At 37.4% G+C, this 24796-nt stretch overlaps 6 protein-coding genes across 6 annotated transcripts; 4 read left to right on the top strand and 2 right to left on the bottom strand.

Annotated features, from left to right (window-relative positions):
* Positions 1 to 81: 81 nt before the first annotated feature.
* Positions 82 to 1754, top strand: LOC149736111 (zinc finger protein 330-like). Its single transcript, XM_089879332.1, has one exon. It carries the CDS (start codon positions 437 to 439, stop codon positions 1256 to 1258), a length of 822 nt encoding a protein of 273 aa, XP_089735458.1. The 5' UTR covers positions 82 to 436; the 3' UTR covers positions 1259 to 1754.
* Positions 1755 to 1774: 20 nt separating this feature from the next.
* LOC149736110 (phenylalanine--tRNA ligase alpha subunit-like) lies at positions 1775 to 4428 on the top strand. Its single transcript, XM_089879311.1, has 3 exons — positions 1775 to 1978; positions 2655 to 3374; positions 3714 to 4428. Exons 1-3 carry the CDS (start codon positions 1775 to 1777, stop codon positions 4281 to 4283), a joined length of 1494 nt encoding a protein of 497 aa, XP_089735437.1. The 3' UTR covers positions 4284 to 4428.
* LOC149736109 (zinc finger CCHC-type and RNA-binding motif-containing protein 1-like) lies at positions 3667 to 7939 on the bottom strand. The gene is made up of 8 exons (XM_089879338.1): positions 7782 to 7939; positions 7693 to 7721; positions 7264 to 7375; positions 6914 to 7021; positions 5950 to 6062; positions 5516 to 5612; positions 4797 to 4933; positions 3667 to 4134 (listed from the first exon to the last, which is right to left on the bottom strand). The coding sequence occupies exons 1-7, from the start codon at positions 7887 to 7889 to the stop codon at positions 4841 to 4843; spliced, it is 660 nt and encodes a 219-aa protein (XP_089735464.1). The 5' UTR covers positions 7890 to 7939; the 3' UTR covers positions 3667 to 4134; positions 4797 to 4840.
* Positions 7940 to 8146: 207 nt separating this feature from the next.
* Positions 8147 to 9442, top strand: LOC149736108 (uncharacterized). Its single transcript, XM_089879336.1, has one exon. The coding sequence runs from the start codon at positions 8352 to 8354 to the stop codon at positions 9048 to 9050; it is 699 nt and encodes a 232-aa protein (XP_089735462.1). The 5' UTR covers positions 8147 to 8351; the 3' UTR covers positions 9051 to 9442.
* Positions 9443 to 9570: 128 nt separating this feature from the next.
* Positions 9571 to 15576, top strand: LOC149736107 (protein SEC13 homolog). The gene is made up of 9 exons (XM_089879327.1): positions 9571 to 9708; positions 9898 to 9942; positions 10162 to 10277; positions 10654 to 10805; positions 12205 to 12338; positions 12701 to 12837; positions 13833 to 13953; positions 14238 to 14384; positions 14906 to 15576. The coding sequence occupies exons 1-9, from the start codon at positions 9706 to 9708 to the stop codon at positions 14987 to 14989; spliced, it is 939 nt and encodes a 312-aa protein (XP_089735453.1). The 5' UTR covers positions 9571 to 9705; the 3' UTR covers positions 14990 to 15576.
* Positions 15577 to 16200: 624 nt separating this feature from the next.
* On the bottom strand, positions 16201 to 24718 carry LOC149736106 (uncharacterized). Its single transcript, XM_089879280.1, has 14 exons — positions 24529 to 24718; positions 24180 to 24265; positions 23667 to 23805; positions 23053 to 23221; positions 22302 to 22549; positions 21804 to 21889; positions 21429 to 21556; positions 20869 to 20992; positions 20026 to 20120; positions 19522 to 19634; positions 19101 to 19217; positions 18216 to 18385; positions 17820 to 17935; positions 16201 to 17285 (listed from the first exon to the last, which is right to left on the bottom strand). Exons 1-14 carry the CDS (start codon positions 24714 to 24716, stop codon positions 17007 to 17009), a joined length of 2058 nt encoding a protein of 685 aa, XP_089735406.1. The 5' UTR covers positions 24717 to 24718; the 3' UTR covers positions 16201 to 17006.
* Between the last annotated feature and the right edge of the window lie 78 nt (positions 24719 to 24796).

Here is a 24796-nt window from a genome sequence, read left to right as displayed (position 1 = left end):
ATATAGCGAACAATTCAACAATTATAAAGTCAACTGACTTAAAATCAGTCTCTGTGCCCATTCATTAAAGCTAAACTCTCTTTCTCTTGTATTCCGAAACTGCGGAAAATAAATTCCGATTTTTTTACAAATGTACAAAATACGTGGTGCATTTACGGAATAAAGATTCCGACATTTTTACACATGTTGTGTCATGTATGTATTGTGTTGTATTTGCTTTTATGAATGACTGTTTAAGATGAAATAGGTTTATTCACTGCAGTGTTCGATAAATGGACCTATTTATGTGGTATTGGGGCATAACAAATGGCCCAGTTGGTAGTAAAATAGCTATTCTACGTCATTTTTTCACGGTAGGCTTTTTAATATAACGTTTCACAGAATTCATACGTTTTACAGAATTTTTGCTTGAAGGTAACTAATTTATTTAATTAAAATGCCGAAAAAGAAGACTGGAGCACGAAAAAAAGCTGAAAAACAAAGCGAAAGGCAACGACAGATTCGTACAATGCGTGAAAACATAAACTTGGCAAGTCGGCCGTGTAACTTCTCAATGGAATGTGAAAAATGCGGTGTACGGCAAAAGAACCGCGCGTTTTGCTACATGTGTTCTGCTGTACAAAAGCTACCAGTATGCGCCCAATGCGGGAAACAAAAATGCATGAAGAGTTCAGACTGTATAGTAAAACATCCGGGCCAGCACACTACAGGCATGCAGATGGTAGGAGCTATATGTGATATATGTGAGGCCTGGGTTTGCCATGGTAGAAAATGCTTAAGCGTTCATACATGTGAATGCCCACTGCTTGATGCTGTATGTTATGAATGTAAGAGAGATGTATGGGACCATGGGGGAAGGATTTTCAAATGTTCGTTCTGTAATGTGTTTCTATGTGAGGACGATCAGTTTGAACATCAAGCATCTTGCCAAGTTTTGGAGTCTGATAGTTACAAGTGTGCGTCATGTAACAGACATGGCCAATACTCTTGCATGCAATGTAAAATCTGCTTCTGTGAGGACCATGTTAGACGTAAAGGATTCACTTATAAGAAAAATGAACCAATTCCGTGCCCAAAGTGCAGTTATAAAACAGTTGAGACGAAGGATCTTAGTGTTTCTACTCGAAAATATGAATACGGTCGTCAAAATGAATTTGCTGACGAGCCTGAACGAGGATATTCCGATGCCTATCTTAAAGTAACTGGACAGTTTAATGAAATGAATTTCTATGAAAATGATGATGACAGTGAAGACTAAGCTATATAAGTCCAACATGGGACAGTTTGTTTGGGGGATATTTTTTCAACAGCTTTGTGTGTATTTAACTTAAAACTAGCAAAATCAGGCAGATTTTCGGTAACAACCTAAATTTTTTTCAACTACATTTCAGCTTTTATTAGACTTATACTGTTTAAATACTTTTCTAAATGCTTTGTAGCTGTTTTTTACAAAGTATAAGACACAGTATCAATACGTACTATGTGTAGTACTGTATCACAAAACATATATGTTAATATTGTTGTATTGCTTTAACTAGTAGCCTATAAATTGTCAAATCTATTGTTTGGTAAAACTATGTATGTGTAATGGTTGTAACTGTATGTACGGTAAAAAAACTTTTCTTCTATAAATAATACGCATTATTAAAGTTTCTATAAATAATACGCATTATTTTAATAAATGTTTGAAAACGTTTGACATAATTCTGCAATTAAAAAAACAACTTTTTGTTGATGAATCAATGTATTTCCAGGTATAGTGGTTTAAACCAAGATGAATGGAGACAGTTTGCAAGAATGTGTTTTGAAACAAATTGGGAAATATGAGGCAGTTGATTCCAATGTGCTTGCTGCTGCTTTGGAGGTTGATCATCAAGCCATTGTTGGTGCAATAAAGAGCATTCAGTGCTTTGGTGATGTCATAAAGGTTGAACCAAGGAATAATAAGAAGTGGTGTGTTACTGATGAAGGGAAACTCGTAAGTATGGAGATAGCTGTGTTATAACTGGACAGTGAACATGAGGTGTATGGATATACCATGTGTGTCTGGTGTATAAGAAGACACCCATGTTATAACTTGACAGTGAGCATGAGGTGTATGGATACACCATGTGTGTCTGGTGTATAAGAAGACACCCATGTTATAACTTGACAGTGAGCACGAGGTGTATGAATACACCATGTGTGTCTGGTGTATAAGAAGACACCCATGTTATAACCCGACAGTGAGCATGAGGTGTATGAATACACTATGTGTGTCTAGTGTATAAGAAGACACCTATGTTATAACTCGACAGTGAGCATGAGGTGTATGGATACACCATGTGTGTCTGGTGTATAAGAAGACACCCATGTTATAACTCGACAGTGAGCATGAGGTGTATGAATACACCATGTGTGTCTGGTGTATAAGAAGACACCCATGTTATAACTAGACAGTGAACATGAGGTGTATGAATACACCATGTGTGTCTGGTGTATAAGAAGACACCCATGTTATAACTTAACAGTGAGCATAAGGTGTATAAATACACCATGTGTGTCTGGTGTATAGGAAGACACCCATGTTATAACTTGACAGTGAGCATGAGGTGTAAAATGTTGCCAAAACAAGGAACTGTTCTAAATCTAAATCTCACTGCTTGCATTTACAGGTTATTAAAAACGGGAGTTATGAATACAACATCTACCAAGCAGTTCCTGCTGAAGGAATCCTGCAATCGGAGTTGCTTCAAAAAGTTTCCAACGCAAAGATTGGTTTCAGCAAAGCGATGTCAAACAAAATGATCAAAGTTGACAAGAAATGTGAGGGAGGGGCGAGGGTGTTCAGGAATCAGGAAGAATTAAAAGATGAAACTTGGAGTAATTTAGTCGCGCTACAGAACGGTAATGTGGGGCAAGTTGGGGAGAAGGTTCTTGCGGAGTTAAAGAAAAGGAAGTTGGCTCAAGAAGTTGTGAATAAAAGTTTTTATGTTGAGAAAGGCGATGCTTTCACTTTGAAACTAGAGAAACCGGAGACGGATCTCACTGCGCAGATGATACAAGATGGATCATGGAAGACTAAGACATTCAAGGAATATAATTATAATGCTCTTGGCGCTCCTCCAGCTGCAGGGCATCTTCATCCATTAATGAAAGTAAGATCAGCGTATCGCCAAATCTTCCTCGAGATGGGTTTCACTGAAATGCCGACAAATAGTTTCGTGGAAAGCTCGTTCTGGAACTTTGACGCTTTGTTTCAACCCCAACAGCATCCTGCTAGAGACGCGCATGATACTTTCTTTATAAATGATCCAGCAATATCCACAAAGTTCCCACAAGAATATTTGGAGCGAGTCAAGATGGTTCATTCAAAAGGAGGGTTTGGATCCCAGGTAAATACAATTACTTTTTTCTTTTATACCCTGTAATGTAATGTAACTATATGACGAAAATTACAATTTGTTAAATTTAACAAAATTTCATATAAAAAGGATGAATACTATAATAAACATAACTTAGTGAGGTAATATGCCAACCCTGGCCTAAATTCTAGGTTTTATGTTGGACCTCACCCATACATATGTACATATACAATGTTGGGGTAATTGGCCAACTCTGGCCTAAATTCCCATGGTGTGCCTTGCCATTCAACCTGAGATTTTTATTGCTTAAAATAGAAAGGTATTTGGGGTTTCTTATGTATTGTAGTTTAAAACATCTCATTAACACAGGGTTACAGATACGACTGGAAAATTGACGAAGCTCAGAAGAATGTTCTACGCACGCACACAACCGCCGTGAGTGCGCGCATGTTGTACAACCTTGCGCAACAGAAGGAATTCAAACCAGTCAAATATTTTTCCATCGACCGAGTTTTCCGGAACGAGACGCTCGACGCGACTCACCTCGCTGAGTTCCAGCAAGTGGAGGGAGTCGTCGCCGATCGAAGCGTGACACTCGGGGACCTCATGGGCGTCCTGCATGAATTTTTTCGGAAACTAGGCGTCCACCAGCTGCGTTTCAAGCCTGCTTATAACCCGTACACTGAGCCTTCTATGGAGGTGTTCGGGTACCATTCCGGGCTTAAAAAATGGGTCGAGATTGGGAATTCTGGGGTTTTTAGGCCAGAGATGTTGAGACCAATGGGTTTACCTGAAGATGTGAATGTTATTGCATGGGGTTTATCATTAGAGAGGCCGACTATGATTAAACTTGGTATAGATAATATTAGAGACCTAGTAGGGCATAAAGTGGATTTACAAATGGTATACGACAGCCCGATTTGTCAAATGGATTTCTAAACATTTATTTACTGCTAATAATTGTTTCAATATTTAGTATCACATGAGTTATTTTCAATGGTCATACGTTCAAATAGAAAAATCTATCATGTATTTATGCGTTGGGTGTTGTTAATAAAACGTACAGTACCAGCTCCAAAAAGAATTTTCTTTTTTTACAAGTTTTCTATTTCAGCCACGTTTTAAAAGTAAACCTGCAGTGACAGGGTAGATTTTCTGCTCTGTATTAATAAGTAAACATTATAACCAGTCAGTTAAGATTTGTTGAAAATATTGGTCAGTCTACTCACCAAACACAAGCAGCTTACCCTATATAACTGTTACTACCAGTCATATGAAACTAGTTCTGTAAATCAGCACTTTTGGTATCCCATGAATTTGTGCCATTTAAGTGACATTTACTCGGTTAAAAATAACCTGCATATAATGTTGGTAGACAAAATGCCAGAAGAGCTGTTTTACAAACAAATAGCCTCTTAAATGTTATTTATCTTTAAGAAAACTCCTCCAAACCTCTCAGTTCCAGATGACCCCCAACATACAGGTTCAATCTCTCTTCAATCCAGGTCCTCCTCATCACTAAAATACGAATCTTTTTTGTATTTCTTTCTTGAACTAATTACAACATCGGACCGCGAAGCTTTCATGCTCTGCAAAATAAAACTTGAATAAAATACTAATCCTAAAAGTTAAAAAGTTATGGTCAGATAGCATGGTATCTAAGGGGACCTGAGATGTAGACAACGGTTGCCACAAAACAAACTTCAATAAAATCTTATTTTTAAAAGTATATAGATTTTATTTTCATGTATCTATATGCACAAGTTGGCCAATTACACTAACGCTGCAGTATCATATTCTACCTTCTATCTATATTAATATATATAATAGGGTGGGGAAAGATGGGACAGCCTGCCATTCTGTTTTCTCGTCCGATTTGGTAATAAATAAAGAACATTCAAAGAATTATAAAACCGTATTCTCGCGACTTCTATAGACTGTTGTTAATTGTTTAAAACACGAACAGAAAATTTAGATATTTTATATATGGTAAAGTGTCCCGTCTTCTCCAGTCCTACTATATATAAATATTGCATGAAGAATTGATTAATTTTTTGCTTAGTCGTACATAAATAGCATGTCACCGGCATCGTGGCAAAGTGGTTGGCGCGCTTGCTTGTAACCCAGGGATTTTATGTGAGGATACATCAAGCTGCATACATGTGGCTTACCTCTTCAGCAATGACACAACTCAAGCTCTCTAATGAAGGATCTTCACCAGATCCATCAGAATCTTCGGGTTCAATTACTGGTTTCGCTTGTTTTGTTCTGAACATACATGGTGTTTGAATTATAACTGAACTTCAACAACTATGGTGGGTCCCGCAGTGTGACATGACCACGTTGCATGGGACATTGAGGGAAGCGTTGGTAATTATACCAGTGTTGGCCCATTACTCCAACACCCAGGGTACTGCAAGTCCAATAATTAATGACAATTAGTTTTGGCCCAAGGCCACATACTTGTATCAGTATCGAGCTTTGAACCCGGTATCCTTCAGTTACAATGCAAGCACCTAACCACTGAGCTGCAGCACTGGACAACAGATATCTATTGCAGTATTAAATAGAACAACAGTATTCAATATCTCATCGCATAGCCAACCTTTTCATGTTATGGAATGTAACTTGTGGTTTTCTGCTTCTCTTTTTCTTTGGAGGAGGTTCTCGGTCTCCAAACTTGTTCTTTGGACAATTGTAACTAAGGTGATCAAAATCCTGGGGAATTAACCGTATGGTAACATTGTACTGTGGCGAAAAATGGGACACCTTTGGCACAAAATATTCAAATATCATGTGTTTTAAACAATTAACAACGCCTATAGGAGTCGTGAGGGTACGGTTTATAATTCTTTAAATGTTTTTTTACTACCAAATGGCATAGAAAATAGAATAAAAACATGTCCCGTCTTCCCCCATCCTACTCTATACTGTTTACAGCTTTGTGATATTAAACTGCTATTACAGTAATGTTAAACAACAATAAACTTTTAACAGCTTATCAGGTCTAAAAAAATCAAAACTCAAAACGTAGTGTATCAAAACGTAGCGTATAAAAATCAAAACGTAGTGTATAAAAAATCAAACGTAGTGTATAAAAAATCAAAACGTAGTGTATAAAAAATCAAAACGTAGTGTATAAAAAATCAAAACGCAGTGTATAAAAATCAAAACGTAGTGTATAAAAAATCAAACGTAGTGTATAAAAAATCAAAACGTAGTGTATAAAAAATCAAAACGTAGTGTATAAAAAATCAAAACGTAGTGTATAAAAAATCAAAACGTAAAAAATCAAAAAAAAAAATCAAAACGTAGTGTATATAAAAAAAAGATTATATACATTACGCTTGCTAGCAGATGTAACATAACAATAAACTTTATTAGTACCATTAAAAAGGTAATTTATACTTTGTACAAATAAATGAGAATTCTAACCAAGAAACAAGACAAGTTGTAAGAAGCCAATTCTGGGTTAAGTCTTTGGTCTTCTGGATTGTATGACCTCACCCATATAGAGTAGAAGCCAACCCCCCTTTAATAAAGTGGTTGTATTAATATAAACAACCCACCCCACACTCGTAGCATCGTGATTTATCCTTGTATTCCTTTCTTTTGATAAATTCCTTTGTTCGACCGTTGTCTTTCGCGATGCTGCATTTTAGTTTTCTTCCAAGAAGCTGGAATAATAAATGTTTAGATATGTAAATAAATGAATAGAAACTTGTTTGTAGTTATCAAAATACCAGGATAATTGGTTAAACAATAATAAGTGAAATAATAAAGTTTTTGTTATGTGTTGTGTCCTTGTGTGGACAAGCAGATATGTGTGGATTTTTGTTATAAACATTGGTGGGAACTTGAGTGATTTATCTATTGTTGCCACTCCCATGCCCGCAGTCGACCAGCATTGCAAAACCACCTGCTTCCCATCCATAATATGCACAGCTTTCATTGCATCTTCTTTCTTTAAATACAACACAAACGCAAGGCCAGTGCTCTCACGGTTTTCCTTGTTTTTTGTCACAGTAACTCTGCATAGAAAAAATGCAATTACAAAAGACAGTTAAAAGTAGATAAATAAAGATTGAATTTGTAACAGCCACTTATACAGTCATTTTGCTACTAAATTGCATATTTTAACTACTTTTCTATGTCAATAGTTAATAATATTTATGCATTTAAACACAACAGGCAAATTGTAATGTAAATTTAGGACAGTGCATTAATAGTTAATAGGTCAACTTTGACCTACATTCCAGGTCCCATCGTACCCCAAAATAGACAGTACGGCCTCACCCTCATAGAATAGAATAATAACTTGACCTATAAAAGTAAAACGAACTCTTACTTGACCACTTTTCCCATTTTCCCAAAAATCTGGAAAATATTCATAAAATTATAACATTATGCGAAAAATATGGCAATATGATATTTTACCTTATGTAGGTCGTTGTTGGTTAAAGAAAATGGTAAGTTCGAAACATACACGGTGCTTTTAGATGGTGCAAGTCCCCCGCTCATGTTTAATTTGTGAAACAACAACATATGTTGTTTACATGTTATATAAGATGTCTATTGCAAACTTTGTCGGAAAGATTACGTGTGTTGTCGAAAACGCTTTTATCATTTTTTGTTTTCAAACTTTTAACGTTATTACAGACGCAAATAATATATTTTTAAAGTAAAATTATAGAACATTTTGCATATTTGTTTTAAATATAAAAATCTGTTGCTAGAAAATGCTATTTTTCATGCTGAAAACCCGCTTTTACCGAAACGACCGTTTCTCAGCGGAACTTAGCATTTCAGAAGCTGTCGCGTAGTGAATTGTGACGTATTACACTTAGTTTGTGACGAAACTGGGAAGCTATTGTAGTGTGTGACAACAAAATCAGTTAAAAATATCATATTATTGTTTTGTACCGACGCTTAGCGTACAGGGTTTTTGGTCTGTCTATATAGAAGTCGATAGCTTTAGTTTGTTCTGGAATTTCGTTGTAAGAATCGATGATTGTGATGTCAGGGGCCGATGACGCGTGCACTTTGTTCGTTGGGAATTTACATGATAAAGTAACAGAAGCGATATTGTATGAATTATTCCTACAAGCTGGACCCATCAAAAAAGTTCATATCCCAGTCGACCATAAGAACGGAAGAAATCGTCCGTATGGTTTCGTTACGTTTAAACACGAGGTTTCGGTTCCTTACTCGATAAAACTAATGGACGGAATACAAGTGTTTGAATATTCCTTGAAAGTTGATAAAAGGAAAGCTTCAGGGGGGTCTGGGAACGACACAAACGGTGATTTAAGGCCAGGGCATTCAAGTCCTAGGAACAACTTAAATAGGGAAGCTTATAACGGGGCTGGGCATAGCGGTAACATGACACACCAGCCCCCCATTATGAACCTTAACCCAAGAATGTTAGCCCAGTATAATCCTCTCATGATGGACCAAGGGTTTAGAGACGCTAACCGACGGGAATCTTTTGAAACGCACACAAGGCACGACAGGGGGCGATGGGAACACGACCATTACCAAGGTTATGCCACACCAAGGGAACCTCATTTAAGAAGGATGGAAGATCGGACTTCAGGAAGATTTTCCCCATATGAGCAAAATGATGTCCGTCACGTAACTCTTCGTAGCGAGCACAGGAGAGACAGCTATGAGCGACGACATGGCCAATATAAAAGGCGACGATAGTATTTCTACAATTCGCTTTCAAAGTTTTACACTTTTAGTCGTTTTTAATTTGATTTTTAAACTTTTTTAGATGCTTTTACGTTAAATAGCAGTTTCTGTTAACCAGGCAACTTTAAGGATGATTTTTTACACGTTTTATTTTTTGTAATATTTTCACAATAACTAGGTTAATTATGTTTATAATTTGATTCATAAAATTTGTAAACTGCTGTTGTGTAAATATAGACAGATAGTTGTACTTATGTTCTTCAAAAACCTCATTTTTAATTAAGATTAAGCTCAATATTGCATTATAATGTTGAGTTTATACCTATTACCAGACAGGGTGCAAAAAGGCGGCAGTTTCATGTCACCATATGTTGTAATGAATTTTTAATAAACCTAAAACTTAAGAGCAGGCTGGTAATGCTTTGAATATCAGGTGGGCAACACTGCAAAAATTTAAAAGGCAACACTCAAAAAGAGTTGCAAACAACTGGATGCACAGGTTTCATTGTACCTGCTGTTTTCCACATAATTTGCATAAATCGAATTAATTTAAGAAACAACTAAAGAAAGGGTTTAGGGCATTATTCAACAATCTGTTTCTTTTTAGAATCATAGGTGGCTGTTAATCTTGTTTTGCTGCTAATTTTGCTGCACTAAAGTATTCAAAATGGTAAGTACATATTTAAAAAAACAATGTTGGTATATATTAGCACGCCTGCCTCTAGCCCAGATGCTGCTACGAGTGCTACCATTGTTGGCGTATGTCTCCTTAGACAAGACACAAGTTATAACGACTCATTTCCCTGCCATGTGTGCATAGTTAAGTTTCATTCAAAATAATGTTAATTTATTTTCACAGGTTTCGGTCATTAATACTGTAGATACGCTTCATGAAGATATGATTGTAAGTTATTTATTAATAAACAGTAACTACTTTCAGGTGGCATGCCTATACTCCGTTTTACCAATATCAATCCACTATTTCTTATTTTCTTATATTTAATAAAATGTGAAGTTTAAGTAATACCCCTCTTTTCATAACTTGTCGCTTAAAACGTCCCCTTTGGCACCAACTACTACTACCTTGGATAACTTGACACGTAACCCCAACACCTCCACTTAGCACGACGCACAGATGGATTACTACGGGTTGCAACTCGCTACTTGTTCATCAGATCGAACAATCAGGATATTTGAAGTTAAAAACGGAACGCAACGATTGTTGTCGACACTACAAGGGTTCGTTTATGATTGTGTGTTGTTTATGTGTGTTTAAGGATATTAATCGACAGTGAGCATGAAGTGTATGAATACACCATGTGTGTCTGGTGTATAAGAAGACACCCATGTTATAACTTAACAGTAAGCATGAGGTGTATGAATACACTATGTGTGTCTGGTGTATAAGAAGACACCCATGTTATAACTTAACAGTAAGCATGAGGTGTATGAATACACTATGTGTGTCTGGTGTATAAGAAGACACCCATGTTATAACTGGACAGTGAGCATGAGGTGTATGAATACACCATGTGTGTTTGGTGTATAAGAAGACAACCATGTTATAACTCGACAGCGAGGATGAGTTACAAATATAACACTTATACCCCACTAGACACGATGGGCCAGTGTGGCAAATAGCATGGGCTCATCCAAAATACGACAAGATGCTCGCGTCGTGTTCATACGATCGCAAAGTTATCATATGGAAAGAACAAGATGGACAATGGATCAAACTACATGAATACAACGACCATGACTCTTCTGGTGAGTCATGAACAAATATTTAAACTGTTGAGAGTTGCAACTGGTGTACCCAATGGATTTCCTAGTGTTACATTGCCTGTTTTTTTATTTACGCTAACACTGGTGTAAAGTTTTATAAGACAATGGTTTTAGACGAAAAAGTCCCTAGTCTGTTTTTTGGACTTTCATTTTGTTGCTTATTACCGTCTCTTTGCTGTTTTCCTGATTTGATCTTTGATATTCTATTGACCAGATACGATGGTTAATAACACCCACAAAGTGTAATAGATGGTGTTTAACAACTGTCGTTTTGTTGCTATCTCTGCACTGCTTTTTTCTGGTTATCTTCAAGTGTTGTATATTCAATAAATTTAATATATAGTAGGGCGGGGGAAGATGGGACACCTTTAACACATAATATCTAAACATCGTGATTAGAGACCGACCGATATCACTTTTTTCCACCGATACCGATATTTTTAGCTTTTACCGATACCGATACCGATATTTTACCGATATTTGTCACTATAGCGAAACATATGAAATGATCAGTTTTAATCAAAAGTAATGCCTGTATTCAAGATATTGCAAGTTATAGAGAAAAATTGGTTGGTCTACATGTTTTTAGGAAACATGCATGTTCTTAGGAAGGTGTTGCTTTTGTACGAAACTAGGACGCACATGAACGCTAAACTACAACGCACGTGGACGTTAAACTATGACACATGTGGACGTTAAACTACGACGCACGTAAAGGTCAAACTACGACGCACGTAAAGGTCAAAACTACGACGCACGTAAAGGTCAAACTCCAACGCACGTAAAGGTCAAACTACGACGCACGTAAAGGTCAAACTACGACGCACGTAAAGGTCAAACTACGACGCACGTAAAGGTCAAACTACGACGCACGTAAAGGTCAAACTACGACGCACGTAAAGGTCAAACTACGATGCACGTAAAGGTCAAACTCCGACGCACGTAAAGGTCAAACTACCACGCATAAATACGGCGCACGTAAAGGTCAAACTATGACGCACGTGGACGTTAAACTAGCACGCACGTGAAGGCTAAAGTACGAGGCACGTGGACGTTAAACTACGAACACACGTAAAGGTCAAGTAGGACGCACGTCGCTTCGCACGAACTATTAATATATCGGTGAAATATCGGCGCTTTTTTACCGATACCGATTATCGGTGGAACGTAAATATCGGCCGATAATATCGGTGAACCGATATATCGGTCGACCTCTAATCGTGATCATTTCATACGGTTTTATATAGTTGTGAGAATAGGATTTTAAAATTCTGTAAATGTTCTTTGTTTACTACCAAATGAGACGAGAAAATAGAGTGAAAAGGTGTCCCATCTTCCCCACCCTACTATAATTCAACTTTAACACCCCCACCCACCATAGTAAACTCTGTATGCTGGGCTCCTCATGAACTTGGTTTGATGCTCGCTTGTGGTTCATCTGATGGCAGCGTATCCGTGCTTAAACATCACGGAGATAACCAATGGGAGGCCACTAAGATTAACAACGCACACACTGTGAGTTAATGGGAATGCTTTATTATTGTAAAGTTAAAGTGCAAAAACTGGGGTGGCAGGGTGGGCAGGTCTAGCCTGGAATTTCCACACTGTATTAATCTATGGAAACTACATTTTTGGCAGAAGTATAAAAACCATAATGTACCTGTGCCTGTGTTATCTACAATACGACAAGCTTTATTTTAAACTTTGCGATTTCCTGAAATTTCTACACTGAATTAATCTGTATAACAATAAACTATACTTTTTTAGCTGAAATAAAAAAACAAGCATTGTTGCACCGATGTTTCATCTGCATTACGGCAAGCCTTTGTCCTAAACTCAGTGATTTCCTTAATAATCCTCCATTTTTGTTCCCGCAGGGCGGCTGCAACGCAGTTAGTTGGGCCCCAGCTGTGGTCCCAGGTTCACTTATTGAGCCTCCATCACAAAACCAACAAAACAACTTTGTGAAGAAGTTTGTTTCAGCGGGCTGCGATAATTTAGTCAAAGTTTGGTGGTAAGCATCAACTAAGTATATCAATAGTGGTATACCTGTAGCAAAGTTTATAAGTCTGCAATAAGCTAACTCTGGATTAAATCCCAAGTCTCATGGCTTTACGGTAAAACCCCAGACAAAAACACAGTTTTGCTAATGCAATGTTGGTACAAATATACAATAGTGTGGGTGTATATTGCTTAATTTAAAGGATTGTTTTTTATGTTTTTCGTTAAAGTAACATAGATGACATTATATTCTATATGGGTGAAGTCCTACAGTGAGACACGCCATGGGACCTAGGATTTAGACCAGAGTTGGTCCATTACCCCAACATTGTTTATGCACATTCTATTCTATATGGGTGAGGTCCTACAGTGAGACATGCCATGGGACCTGGGATTTAGGCCAGAGTTGGCCCATTACCCCAACATTGTTTATGCACATTCTATTCTATATGGGTGAGGTCCTACAGTGAGACATGCCATGGGACCTGGGATTTAGGCCAGAGTTGGCCCATTACCCCAACATTGTTTATGCACATTCTATTCTATATGGGTGAGGTCCTACAGTGAGACACGCCATGGGACCTGGGATTTAGGCCAGAGTTGGCCCATTACCCCAACATTGTATATGCACATTCTATTCTATATGGGTGAGGTCCTACAGTGAGACACGCCATGGGACCTGGGATTTAGGCCAGAGTTGGCCCATTACCCTAACATTGTATATGCACATTCTATTCTATATGGGTGAGGTCCTACAGTGAGACACGCCATGGGACCTGGGATTTAGGCCAGAGTTGGCCCATTACCCCAACATTGTATATGCACATTCTATTCTATATGGGTGAAGTCCTACAGTGAGACACGTCATGGGACCTGGGATTTAGACCAGAGTTGTCCCATTACCCCAACATTGTTTATGCACATTCTATATTATATGGGTGAGGTCCTACAGTGTGACACGCGTAATGTCCTATCCTTTATCATAACATCGTAATGTTCATTACAAAGTGAGAAAGATGGTCGTTGGGAAGAAGAACAGAAACTACAAGCACACACAGATTGGGTGAGGGACTGCGCTTGGGCGCCATCTATTGGATTGCCACAAAGCAAGATAGCAAGCTGTTCTCAGGTGAGGGGATTTTAAATCTTTTTATTTTAAGTAAATAGACCTGTCATTGCCCTTTGTTAACTGTGAGACATCATCTGGGACCAGGGTGTCATACCGCTTATAGCTTTTTTATTTTTTTTCGGCGCCGTGGCTCAATGGTTTAGGCGCTTGCATTGAAACGAAAGTGTCTGTGGTTCGATGCTTGATGGTGATACTAATATATTAAGTATGTTGCAAATGGCGACAGTTGGGGTTATTAAAAAATATCTTTATTTTAATAGCTAATGTTATTTCTATTGTTACAGGATCGTCGCGTTATTATTTGGACGTGCGACGAAGCCACTGGAGGACAGTGGAGCTCAAAAACCCTGAATGAGTTCGACGATGTTGTTTGGCACGTTAGCTGGTCACTTACAGGAGATATTTTGGCTGTTTCTGGTGGTAATAATAAAGTAAGTTTTTTTTTATTTTTGGTCCTATAAAAGCACGCCTCCTGCGAGGTCAGCGCTGTTTGCATGTATTAGCTCCAGAATTACCACAGTTATTCAAGTAAACCATGCGATCAAATGGACCATAACTGAATTATTGAGCAATTTTCGCTGTACGAGAGCTTGTACTTAAGACTTGCATGGCTGCGTCTGTATTGTTTTGGGTTAATTTTTATATTATTCTATTTTTTATGGGTGAGGTCGTACGTACAGGCCATAGTGTTCATGCCATGGGAGTTTGGCCGACACCCATGGTGCTACAACCTATTAGTGACTTCATAGTATGATCTTCTTGCTGTTTATTTTAATCTGATCTGATTTTTAAATCTTTTTTTGTCGTTATGATTTCATTAAACAATTAAAAACATATGTTTAATAAATTATCCAAAAAAATGTGTTTTTGTCTTTTGGCTTCTAAACAAATCATACGATTTTTAAATTGTTTAATCAGTAACCGATGAGTTAAAAACATAAATTTTTTTTAGGTAAGTTTGTGGAAGGAAAAGCTTGATGGTGATTGGTCAATTGTGAGTGACATCAAAAAAGGTCAACAGGGGTCAACGGAATAAAATATGATTTCTATTGTGGATGAAAATATCCGGGGACAAAATAGTTTGCCAAATATATTTATGTTAATCGCTATCAGTGCATTCCTTACTGTGTAAGAATCATAGAAATCGTATTTCTGCTGCTTACTTATTAAATAGAAACCTTCTATGTTAACTATACTTACTGGTTTGTCATCCAAAGTATCTTAAAAATTTGAAATATTCGTTGGGCAAAATTTACTTTTTCATTTTAAGAATTTACAAATTTCATCAGTTTTATTTTTTTGATATTGTGAGGCCAATCGCCTCTGCTCTGTCCATGAAAATAAACAAAAAAAAACTCCCGACCCACACTGAAAAACTTAAAGTTGTAATAACTTAGACATTCAGAAATCATTTTTTTAAAGATTTTTTTTTATTGGGTGTTTTCACACTGTCCCTGCTCTCCCCCTAGATGCCCCTCATCGATATCTAGTAGTGTATCAGAATAGGATGAGAGTGTGTTATACGATGAACAGATATTACGAGTTTAAGTCAATATTTCGAAGCGTCGTCTTACCTCGTGTAATGGTATGGGTTGTGTAGAAAATAAATTGAACGGAACTGAATCTTGTGTGATTACATTGGTGAAAGAGTTTCCGTTTCTAGATCTGTGTTTATGGATAAAGACCGAGAGATACTTTAATTGTAAGTAAAACATTGATACCATTGTTGGCAAATGTTAGCTTAAGAAACAAGATTACTCCAACCCAGTGTCTTGACGCTGCTACCATTAAAATTGTATTTGCATGTGAGTGTACGTACTGTGTGGTTACTGGCGTCGTAGAAAAAGAAAAAAATACAAAAAAGTTTGCAAATGTTTTAAAATGCCTGTTCCGATTTTACGCACAATTACAATAGTTGTTTTTTAAGTTAAATCAAATTAGCGTGGCCGGAATAAATGCCTTGGTACTAAGACAAAGTGTGATAACAAATAAAATGTCCAAAACTTAGGTCCAAGTAACATACATGTTAACTCGTAAGCGGGCACGAAGTAATAAACCCATGTTATAACGACTGTCGTTTTCCGGCTAGCGAGGATAAAGTAAGTTTACTAAGTTACATTCATTTATTCTAAGTAACGAACCAATAACACATAAGCAACATAATATGTACGTTAAACTGTCCAATCAGATATAGCAAAATATATCGCGTATACTCCCCTTTTCTAAGACGATGGTAAGAAAACGAACTTACTCTGATCAAGTTGTATTGCAAATTGTTTGTGGCACGATTAACATATATTGCATATTTATGTCATTAAAAACTTACACAGTTACTTAGCATAGATTGTATAGAATTAAAAGTGTAACGAGCATAATAATTATAATAATACAATAACAATCATACCAAATAAATAATATAGATTGTATTCCTAACTCTCTAAGTATATTAAGATTGCAAAAGTATTTTTAACACAATACACCAACAATTACTAATATTGCTAGATTAGGCTAAGATGGTAGAACATGTCACAACTATTTTTGACACCATTTCTATTCTATTCTATTCTATGTGGGTGAGGTCCCGCGGCGTGGCACGCCATGGGTCCTAGGATTTAGGCCATGGCACACCATTTAAAAGTTACGCTAAAATATTGCTTGCTAAAATATTTCACACAAAAACAAAAAGCATGCTGTAACACTGAAACCTATGGCACCAAAAACCTTATTTTTTAAAGATTACGTTATATTGAGGTTTAAGTACTATCTAGACACAGATTACAAATACACTTATATGGGGTCATGAGGAAACGGTTTTATATTTCTTTGAATTTTCTTTGTTTACTACCAAATGGGACGAGAAAATAGAATGAAAGGTGTCCCATCTTCCCCCACACTACTACAGACTACTGATGCGAAACTAGTCAATAGTCGTAGATTACATTAGACCAGGGGTTCCCAAACTTATAAAATCGCGGGCCAACATGTGAAATCATATTTATGCGGTGGGCTGTCAGGCAAAGTCAGTAGTCATAGATCACGTCAGGCAAACATACTTATACATGGATTTGATGTTTCGGCCAACAACCGTTCGACAAAACTGCGTCCTGCTCTGTCAACTTTTGATTGACAGCTTCGCTGGAGCGTAACGCTCTTTGTGCAATAGTTATCCCTATTTGGACGGAGTCATTGAGGTCATGACCCCGAAGTAACCCATGTGTGAACCCGGCAGCGAACCCATCACCTGACCCCGATACATTGGATATGGGGTGGGTGAGCCATCCCCATTTGGGGGCCGGGGTTAGGGGATAGTGGGTGAAAGTAGGAGAAGGGGTCTGGGAAAAATATAAGAAGAATGAATGAACGGAAAAATGTTAACCCATAAAATAAATGGGTTAAATATGGGTGAAAATTAATGGGAATAACCAGAAACTGTCAATACAATTGTTAGTGAAAGTGCGGTGGGGGTTGGGGGAATATAGAGGTAAAATATTGAGAAAGAAAGACTAAATGAGCACGAAAACAAGTAATTTTAATATTTCGAACTTATGCTAATCTTAAATAGGGTGTAAATATAGAAGGTGGGTCAACTAAACCCCAGGTCCCATGGCGTGCCTCACTGTAGGACCTTACCCATATAGAATAGAATGTGTATATACAATGTTGGGGTAATGGGCCAACTTTGGCCTAAATCCCAGGTCCCATGGCGTGCCTCACTGTAGGACCTTACCCATATAGAATAGAATGTGCATATACAATGTTGGGGTAATGGGCCAACTCTGGTCTAAATCCCAGGTCCCATGGCGTGCTTCACTGTAGGATCTCACCCATATAGAATAGAAATCTTGTGAACAAATCAAGCAACTTACATTAGCAGCACAAAAGACACCAAACCTTCCCATAGTTACATTGATACAACGTATTCGATCCAACAATGGCCGACACATTCCAACAAGTTTCGTTAAACTGGAATTCAGGTCGCTCTCTGTGTAAAGTTTGTTGGGAAATAAATGAATGACAATTTTGTTTTAATTCTCCATTCTATATAATAAAAATGTGAATAAAACTTTTTTGGTATAACATTTCTCTAACACGGTGTATCTTGTGCATGGAGATTGGATAATTTTATAAAAAAAATTAAAACAACCTAAACCAACCAAAGTCAAGACGAGGTGTATTTTGTAATAAAAAGGAATCTAAACAGAACCACTAAAAAATAAAGAAATTTAGATGTTATCTAAAAAATTAAAACATCTAAAACCCACCAAAGTCAACACTGGGTGCTTGTTGTAACGTCACAGCTTCATATATTGCCTTAAGTTCATCCACGTTAGGAGTTATATATTTGATAACATCCGTATATTCCCCACAAGCCATGTATCCTTGTGCTGCTTTTAGTTCACCAGTGGGTTCCAGCAACAATGGGATATTGTGTCTGGATAATGGGGATTATGACATCATTAAATGTGTAAACTGAATTGACAATACTAAAGTAAAATAATAATTTCATTTCTGCTTATCCACACGCTGCAATAGAACCTCACCCATATATAATAGAATGTGCATATACAATGTTGGGGTAATGGGCCATCTATGTTCTAAATCCCAGACCCCATGGCATGCCTCACTGTAGGACCTCACCCATATAGAATAGAATGTGCGCATACAATGTTGGGGTAATGGGCCAACTCTGGTCTATGACGTGCCACACTGTAGGAACCACCATATAGAATAGAATGTGCATATACAATGTTGGGGTAATGGGCCAACTCTGGCCTATGACGTGCCACACTGTAGGAACCACCATATAGAATAGAATGTGCATATACAATGTTGGGGTAATGGGCCAACTCTGGCCTATGAGGTGCCACACTGTAGGAACCACCATATAGAATAGAATGTGCATATACAATGTTGGGGTAATGGGCCAACTCTGGCCTATGACGTGCCACACTGTAGGAACCACCATATAGAATAGAATGTGCATATACAATGTTGGGGTAATGGGCCAACTCTGGCCTATGACGTGCCACACTGTAGGACCTCACACATATAGAATAGAATGTGCGTATACAATGTTGGGGTAATGGGCCAACTCTGGTCTATGACGTGCCACACTGTAGGAACCACCATATATAAGACATACTTACTTATTGCAGACTCCACACACAAAGTTGATTGCATCATGATCAATATTTGCATCAAGACAAACCATGGGAGCGACTATGATGGAATCAACATGTTGTTCGACCATCTCGGTGTTGATTCTGTTGATGGGGAGGTTTTAACACACAACTATACTAAGGCATGTTGCACATGGTGTATTCATACAACTCATGCTCACTGTATGGATATCAATGGTAAACCAGTTGTCAAGCCATTTTCCTCTGGACCAGAGGTTACATATTCAAAGCTCAACACGGCTACAATTGTGGAGGCAATTAACGGCAATTGTTCCAACCCAGTGGTCACTACTGGGTCGTGTAAATTGTCAGTCGTATAATAAAAACAATCACCCACAAAGTTGGATTAGCAACACATTACATTGGTGCGACTACCATATCAACTTACTGTCGATGGATATCCGAATCCTCCACCGCAAGATCTAACTCCCCGTTATAATTAAAGATGGCGTTATATGCACCAGTCCTGTGGTCAGGTAGAATGGAAATTCCACTTGTGTCCTGTTGAGGGATTGCGTAACATGCTTTTAACTGGTTTGGGTAATATAAAAATATCTCATTCCTAAAGGGTTAATGGCTTTAAAAAAATTTTCCTGTACAAGTCCATTACTACAAAGTGGGGAAGAAAATAACAGATGTAAATATGTTACAACAAATGTAGGTTATTTTATTGATGGAGCGTGTTTCTAAAAGGGGCCACGAACCATGAAAGGTTAAGAAACACCTAGAAATACTTGCAATTAAATGCCTTTGAAATATTTTCTCAACTATTGTGTTTTACACACTATGATATTTAAACGCTTGTGTTTGTTTTATTTTTAAATGACATATTTAAATGTTTGTTGCCCTTAAAAATGTTGGAGCAACCATAAAACTAATTCTGATGACTCACCATTCCCTTAAGATGACTCATCAACAATTGTGCAACGTAATCGGAGCCAAGCGCGGATATCAATAAGGGATTGTTGTTCAACCTCCATAAAGTTTCTGGTGGGTAGAAACGGGGTTAGTTACATACGTGGTAACTGGTAAGTAGGCATGAGGTGTATGAAACAGAACACCCGTGTTATAACAACTGTCGTTGCCCTGCTACGCAAGGATAAATAAGTTACATATGTGGTAACTTGTAAGCAGGCACGAGGTGTGGGAAACGGAACACCCGTGTTATAACAACTGTCGTTGCCCTGCTACGCAAGGATAAATAAGTTACATACGTGGTAACTTGTAAGCGGGCACGAGGTGTGTGAAACAGAACACCTATGTTATAATTATTGATTTAACAACTGTTGATTTGTCCCTATATCCTGTTTTTTTTTGTTTAAAATATTCTTAAATCTTCGTTACCATAATCAAAGAGACAAACAAAGTAATTATTATAAACCTGTAAAATAAAAGAACACATACACTGAACAATATTAGTATCGCCGCTAAGCATCGAACCGGGTACCCTTCGGTTACAATGCAAACGCTTAAACCACCGAGCCACGGCGCCGGACCAAACAATTCATTATTACATCACAACCAATAATATTACTTAATTGTGGCGACTAAAACTTAGCCGGTCACATTCGGTATTGCGTAATTACTGACCCGAGTTATTTGCCCATCGCCATTGCGTAATTACAGACACTTCCTTCTTCTGTTACTGTGCTCTCTTAATTGCCTTTTTCTTACTGTTGTCGTTTTCGCACACAAAAGCGTGAAATCTAACCATTCTATTGTTACACACACGAACCTGCGATGTTCCTACCCACTCCACCAAACGATTGCTGAACAACAGCTGGGTTGGAAGGCCCTCCATGGACCAGGGGTTGAGTTGCTTTGGACACAAAGTCAACATTGCATCCTCCAATTACTACCTAGAAGAAAAAGGGTTTCGAATAGTTATGCGCTATTTATATATAGTAGGGTGGGAGAAGATGGGACACCTTTAGCACACAATATCCAAATGTCTATAATTCTTTGAATTTTCTTTCTTTACTACCAAATGGGACAAGAAAATGGAATGAAACAGTGTCCCATCTTCCCCCACTCTATTAGATATACAATGTAAGGTGGGGTTCATAAATGTTTAAAGCAATGTATGCTTATCAAGGTCAACTTTAATTGAATGAGAAACTGACATTTAAGTGAAATATATATCTTCTGGTGCGAGGTGTATGAACACCAATGTTATAACGACTGTTGTTTTCTGGCCACGCAAGGATAAAGTAAGTTACATTTATTCATTACAATGATTCTTTCGTTATACAATTGATTGGTCTTTATTTTTGTCTTTTTGTCCGTTTCACTTACAGGCTGATTAGTTTGTATTTTCTTTCTAGTTTTTGTTGTAGAAGCAGTTGTTGTTTTTGTTTTTGTTGTTTTCAGTTCTCTAGCAATCTGAGCTCCAATCTTTGCATTATTTAGCATAAGCTGGATGTCTGAAACAAAATAGACGATAAAAAATATATTAATAGAAAAATAACTAATTTTTTATTATATTTATCTTCGAAAAAAAAAGCGAAAAATCTGTTACTTGAACATGGAAGAAAAATGACTGAAATTTGTTCAGTTCATTTTTAAAATCTGACTCTATAGTTAACTGCTTGCTTGTAACTAAAAGACACTGGGTTCAAAACCTAATGCTTCTATCAATGTGAACTTTTGTGACTTTGGGAGGACACTTACTTGATTTTAGGGATTCCCCCTTTGTGATATCATTCACCCTCTTTAGGATAAACGGAGTAACATCTTTACCCTGTATACCCTGCAAGCTGTGGAGGTAATGATATTTTATTACATACTACCATGGTGGGCAAATGTGTCTTTGGGACACTTAGAGGCAATTACTCCAACCCTGTGGTCTCTAATGGATTGTCCTGTGTCAGAAAAGTTTCAGAAAAACAATCAACTACAACGGCACGAGGTGTATGAAACAGAACACCTGTCTTATAACGACTGTCGTTGACCGCCATGCGAGGATAAATAAGTTATATACGTGGTAACTTTTAAATGGGCATGAGGTGTATAAAACAGAACACTCATGTTATAACGATTGTTGTTGCCCCCCATGCGAAATTTAACAAGTTACATCCATTCACAAGAACAACTTATATACCAATCTGCTTTACCAGAGAAAGAAAAATTGCATTTATGGAAAACGTCTTTATATTTAGATTCTTTCACCTGGCTTCCTGCTGGGCAAGTTTTATTGAGTTTTCTATTTTGGTCCCAGATGCTTCAAATTCCTTTGGAATGGGAGCAGCAATGAGCATTCCGCTTCCTAACTTTAACTTCTGATGACTTTGGATAAGCTCTGCTGCCTCAGTGATGCCAGACACACAATAAGGAGATTTGAATCCACTTTTCCGAGTGAAAAACGCTGGAAAATCTTTAGTGTTGCCGAAAGTTGCAACTGTCACACCTTCTGTCTCCTGGAACAATAGATTAAATAATTATTTGGAAACACTGATTTTGATTTTTATTCACCATTTACAATAAAGGTTCCTTCACTGCTTATAGTCTACTTACTTTAAACAGCACACCATATTTAAAATTAATATATATGTTTACACACTTTATACAACATAAGCTGAAACCGTACATTGGTTATAAAATGTTTAAAGTTTCCAACTGTTTGAGAAACACTTCAGTATTTCAATGTCAAACAATTTCACAAAGTAACTCGAGAAAGTGACAAACTAATTTGGATCATTGAATGAACTTTTTCTTATGGGAAATCTCATGCATTGTCGGTTAGGATTATTGTTGACAACTTCCCTGTTTGAAAAAACACTTGGTAGAAAAAGTCACAAAAAAAGAAAGTGATAATACAAAGTTAAAGGACAATATTTCATGGAAAATCATGTGTATTGTCGCTCGCCCATTTTTTTTATTTTAGAACTAAGACACAAAACAATTAAGAACGTTTACTCACCAAATATTCCAAAGTTCTTCCAATATCAAGTATAGACTTCACTCCAGCGCTAACAACAGTTATCGGGGTTCGTCCGAGCTCTCGTAGATCAGCGCTGATGTCCATGCTCTCTTGCCCCAACAAGTGGACACCACCAATTCCCCCGGTTGCGAAAATGTCAATCCCGAATCTGAAAATATTAAATTTAAAAAAAAATACATATTTTTGTACTTTCAAAGAAATTTTTGTTCTTGAAGAAAAATGTAACTAATCTATCCGTACAATAAAGAGTTATAACACAGACACAGTCTAACGGATGTTTTCTTCTATTTTATCTTTTTCAATTGCAAGTTACCAGATAATTTGTGGGTGATTGTTTCTCTGTATGGCTGACAATTTAGACAACCCATTAGTGACCACTGGGTTGAAGCAATTGCTGTTAAGTGTCTTGCCCAAGGACACATACGCCCACAATGGTAGCAGCGGCAGCATCTAGCTTTGAACCCGTTACCCCCTGGTTACAATGCGAGTGCACTAACCACTGAGACAATGGCTTTACGTTGTAACGTTTTTATTTAATATAACACTACAAAATCTAACACATCACATTCCTTCCCATACCACCACAAACTTACTTATGAGCAAGCAGCATGGTTGCCGACACAGTAGTTCCACCGGTTAGTTGTTTTGAGCAACCAACAGCTAAATCACGTCTGGACAACTTAACAGGGGAAGGGTGGGTGGCCAATCTTTTTAACATATCTTCTCCCATGCCTGTAATAATATGCTATAAGTTAAATAAATAACATTCAAATAACACAGATTAATATCAAAGAATTTGTAAAATGACAGTCGTTTGTAAATTGACATACCCGCTTACAAGTTACCATGTATGTAACTTTGTGGGTGATTGTTTTCTGTATGGCTGAAAATTTAGACAAACCATTAGTGACCACTGGGTTGGTCTTGCCCAAGGACACAAACGCCCACAATATCACCACACATAATCAATCACAAAGTATCATACATGGTAACTTGTAAGCTGACACGAGGTGTATTAACACCTGTGTTATATCAACCGTCGTTTTTTGGGCAGGTGAGGAAAAAGTAAGTTACATTCACATTCATACCAACAACCAACAACCCACCAATATAAATCACCCCATCTACCATCCCTATTGTGGCTGGTGTTGCACCGTGCTTGTGTACAATCTTCTCCACAGATAAAGCCATTCTAAAATATAATAAGTTAAAAGTCTTGGCACTAGTAAAGAATCCTCCGGTACATAGCAGATTAGGCTGGTGGAAAGTGTTACAAGTTAGTAGTTAGGGGTCAATGGTTATAGATAGGGGTTAGCAGTTAGGGGTTACTTTAGGGGTCAAATAATGTGGGGGTAAATTCCTAACTAGCACTCTTAACATTACCTTTAATATTGTATACGAATATATAAAACAACCTATGATAATTTGTAATGACTGTACAATAATATTACTTACTGTAAATTATCAGGGTATGGCATTCCGTGTGTTATAATTGTACTTTCAAGCGCCAACACTGGTTTATTTTGTAGAAGCGCTTCTTTCACTGCATTCTGTACTTTAATAACATCGCTATTACAACTAAAACACCGCACGCGGGCCAACGGATATTTAATCTTTCTAGTTAAATGCAAAAAACGAAACATCTCGGCTTTTAAAGTTACGAAGTGATTTTCTCATTACTATACCACGTGTGTTTGTTTTTACATGTGCGCCACTTGAACGT

This window comes from Ciona robusta, chromosome 5 (genome assembly GCF_009617815.1).
Source record: "Ciona robusta chromosome 5, ASM961781v2".
Lineage (NCBI taxonomy): Eukaryota > Metazoa > Chordata > Ascidiacea > Phlebobranchia > Cionidae > Ciona > Ciona robusta.
The sequence above is the reverse complement of the archived record's forward strand: the minus strand, read 5'-3'. Positions and strand labels throughout refer to the sequence as shown.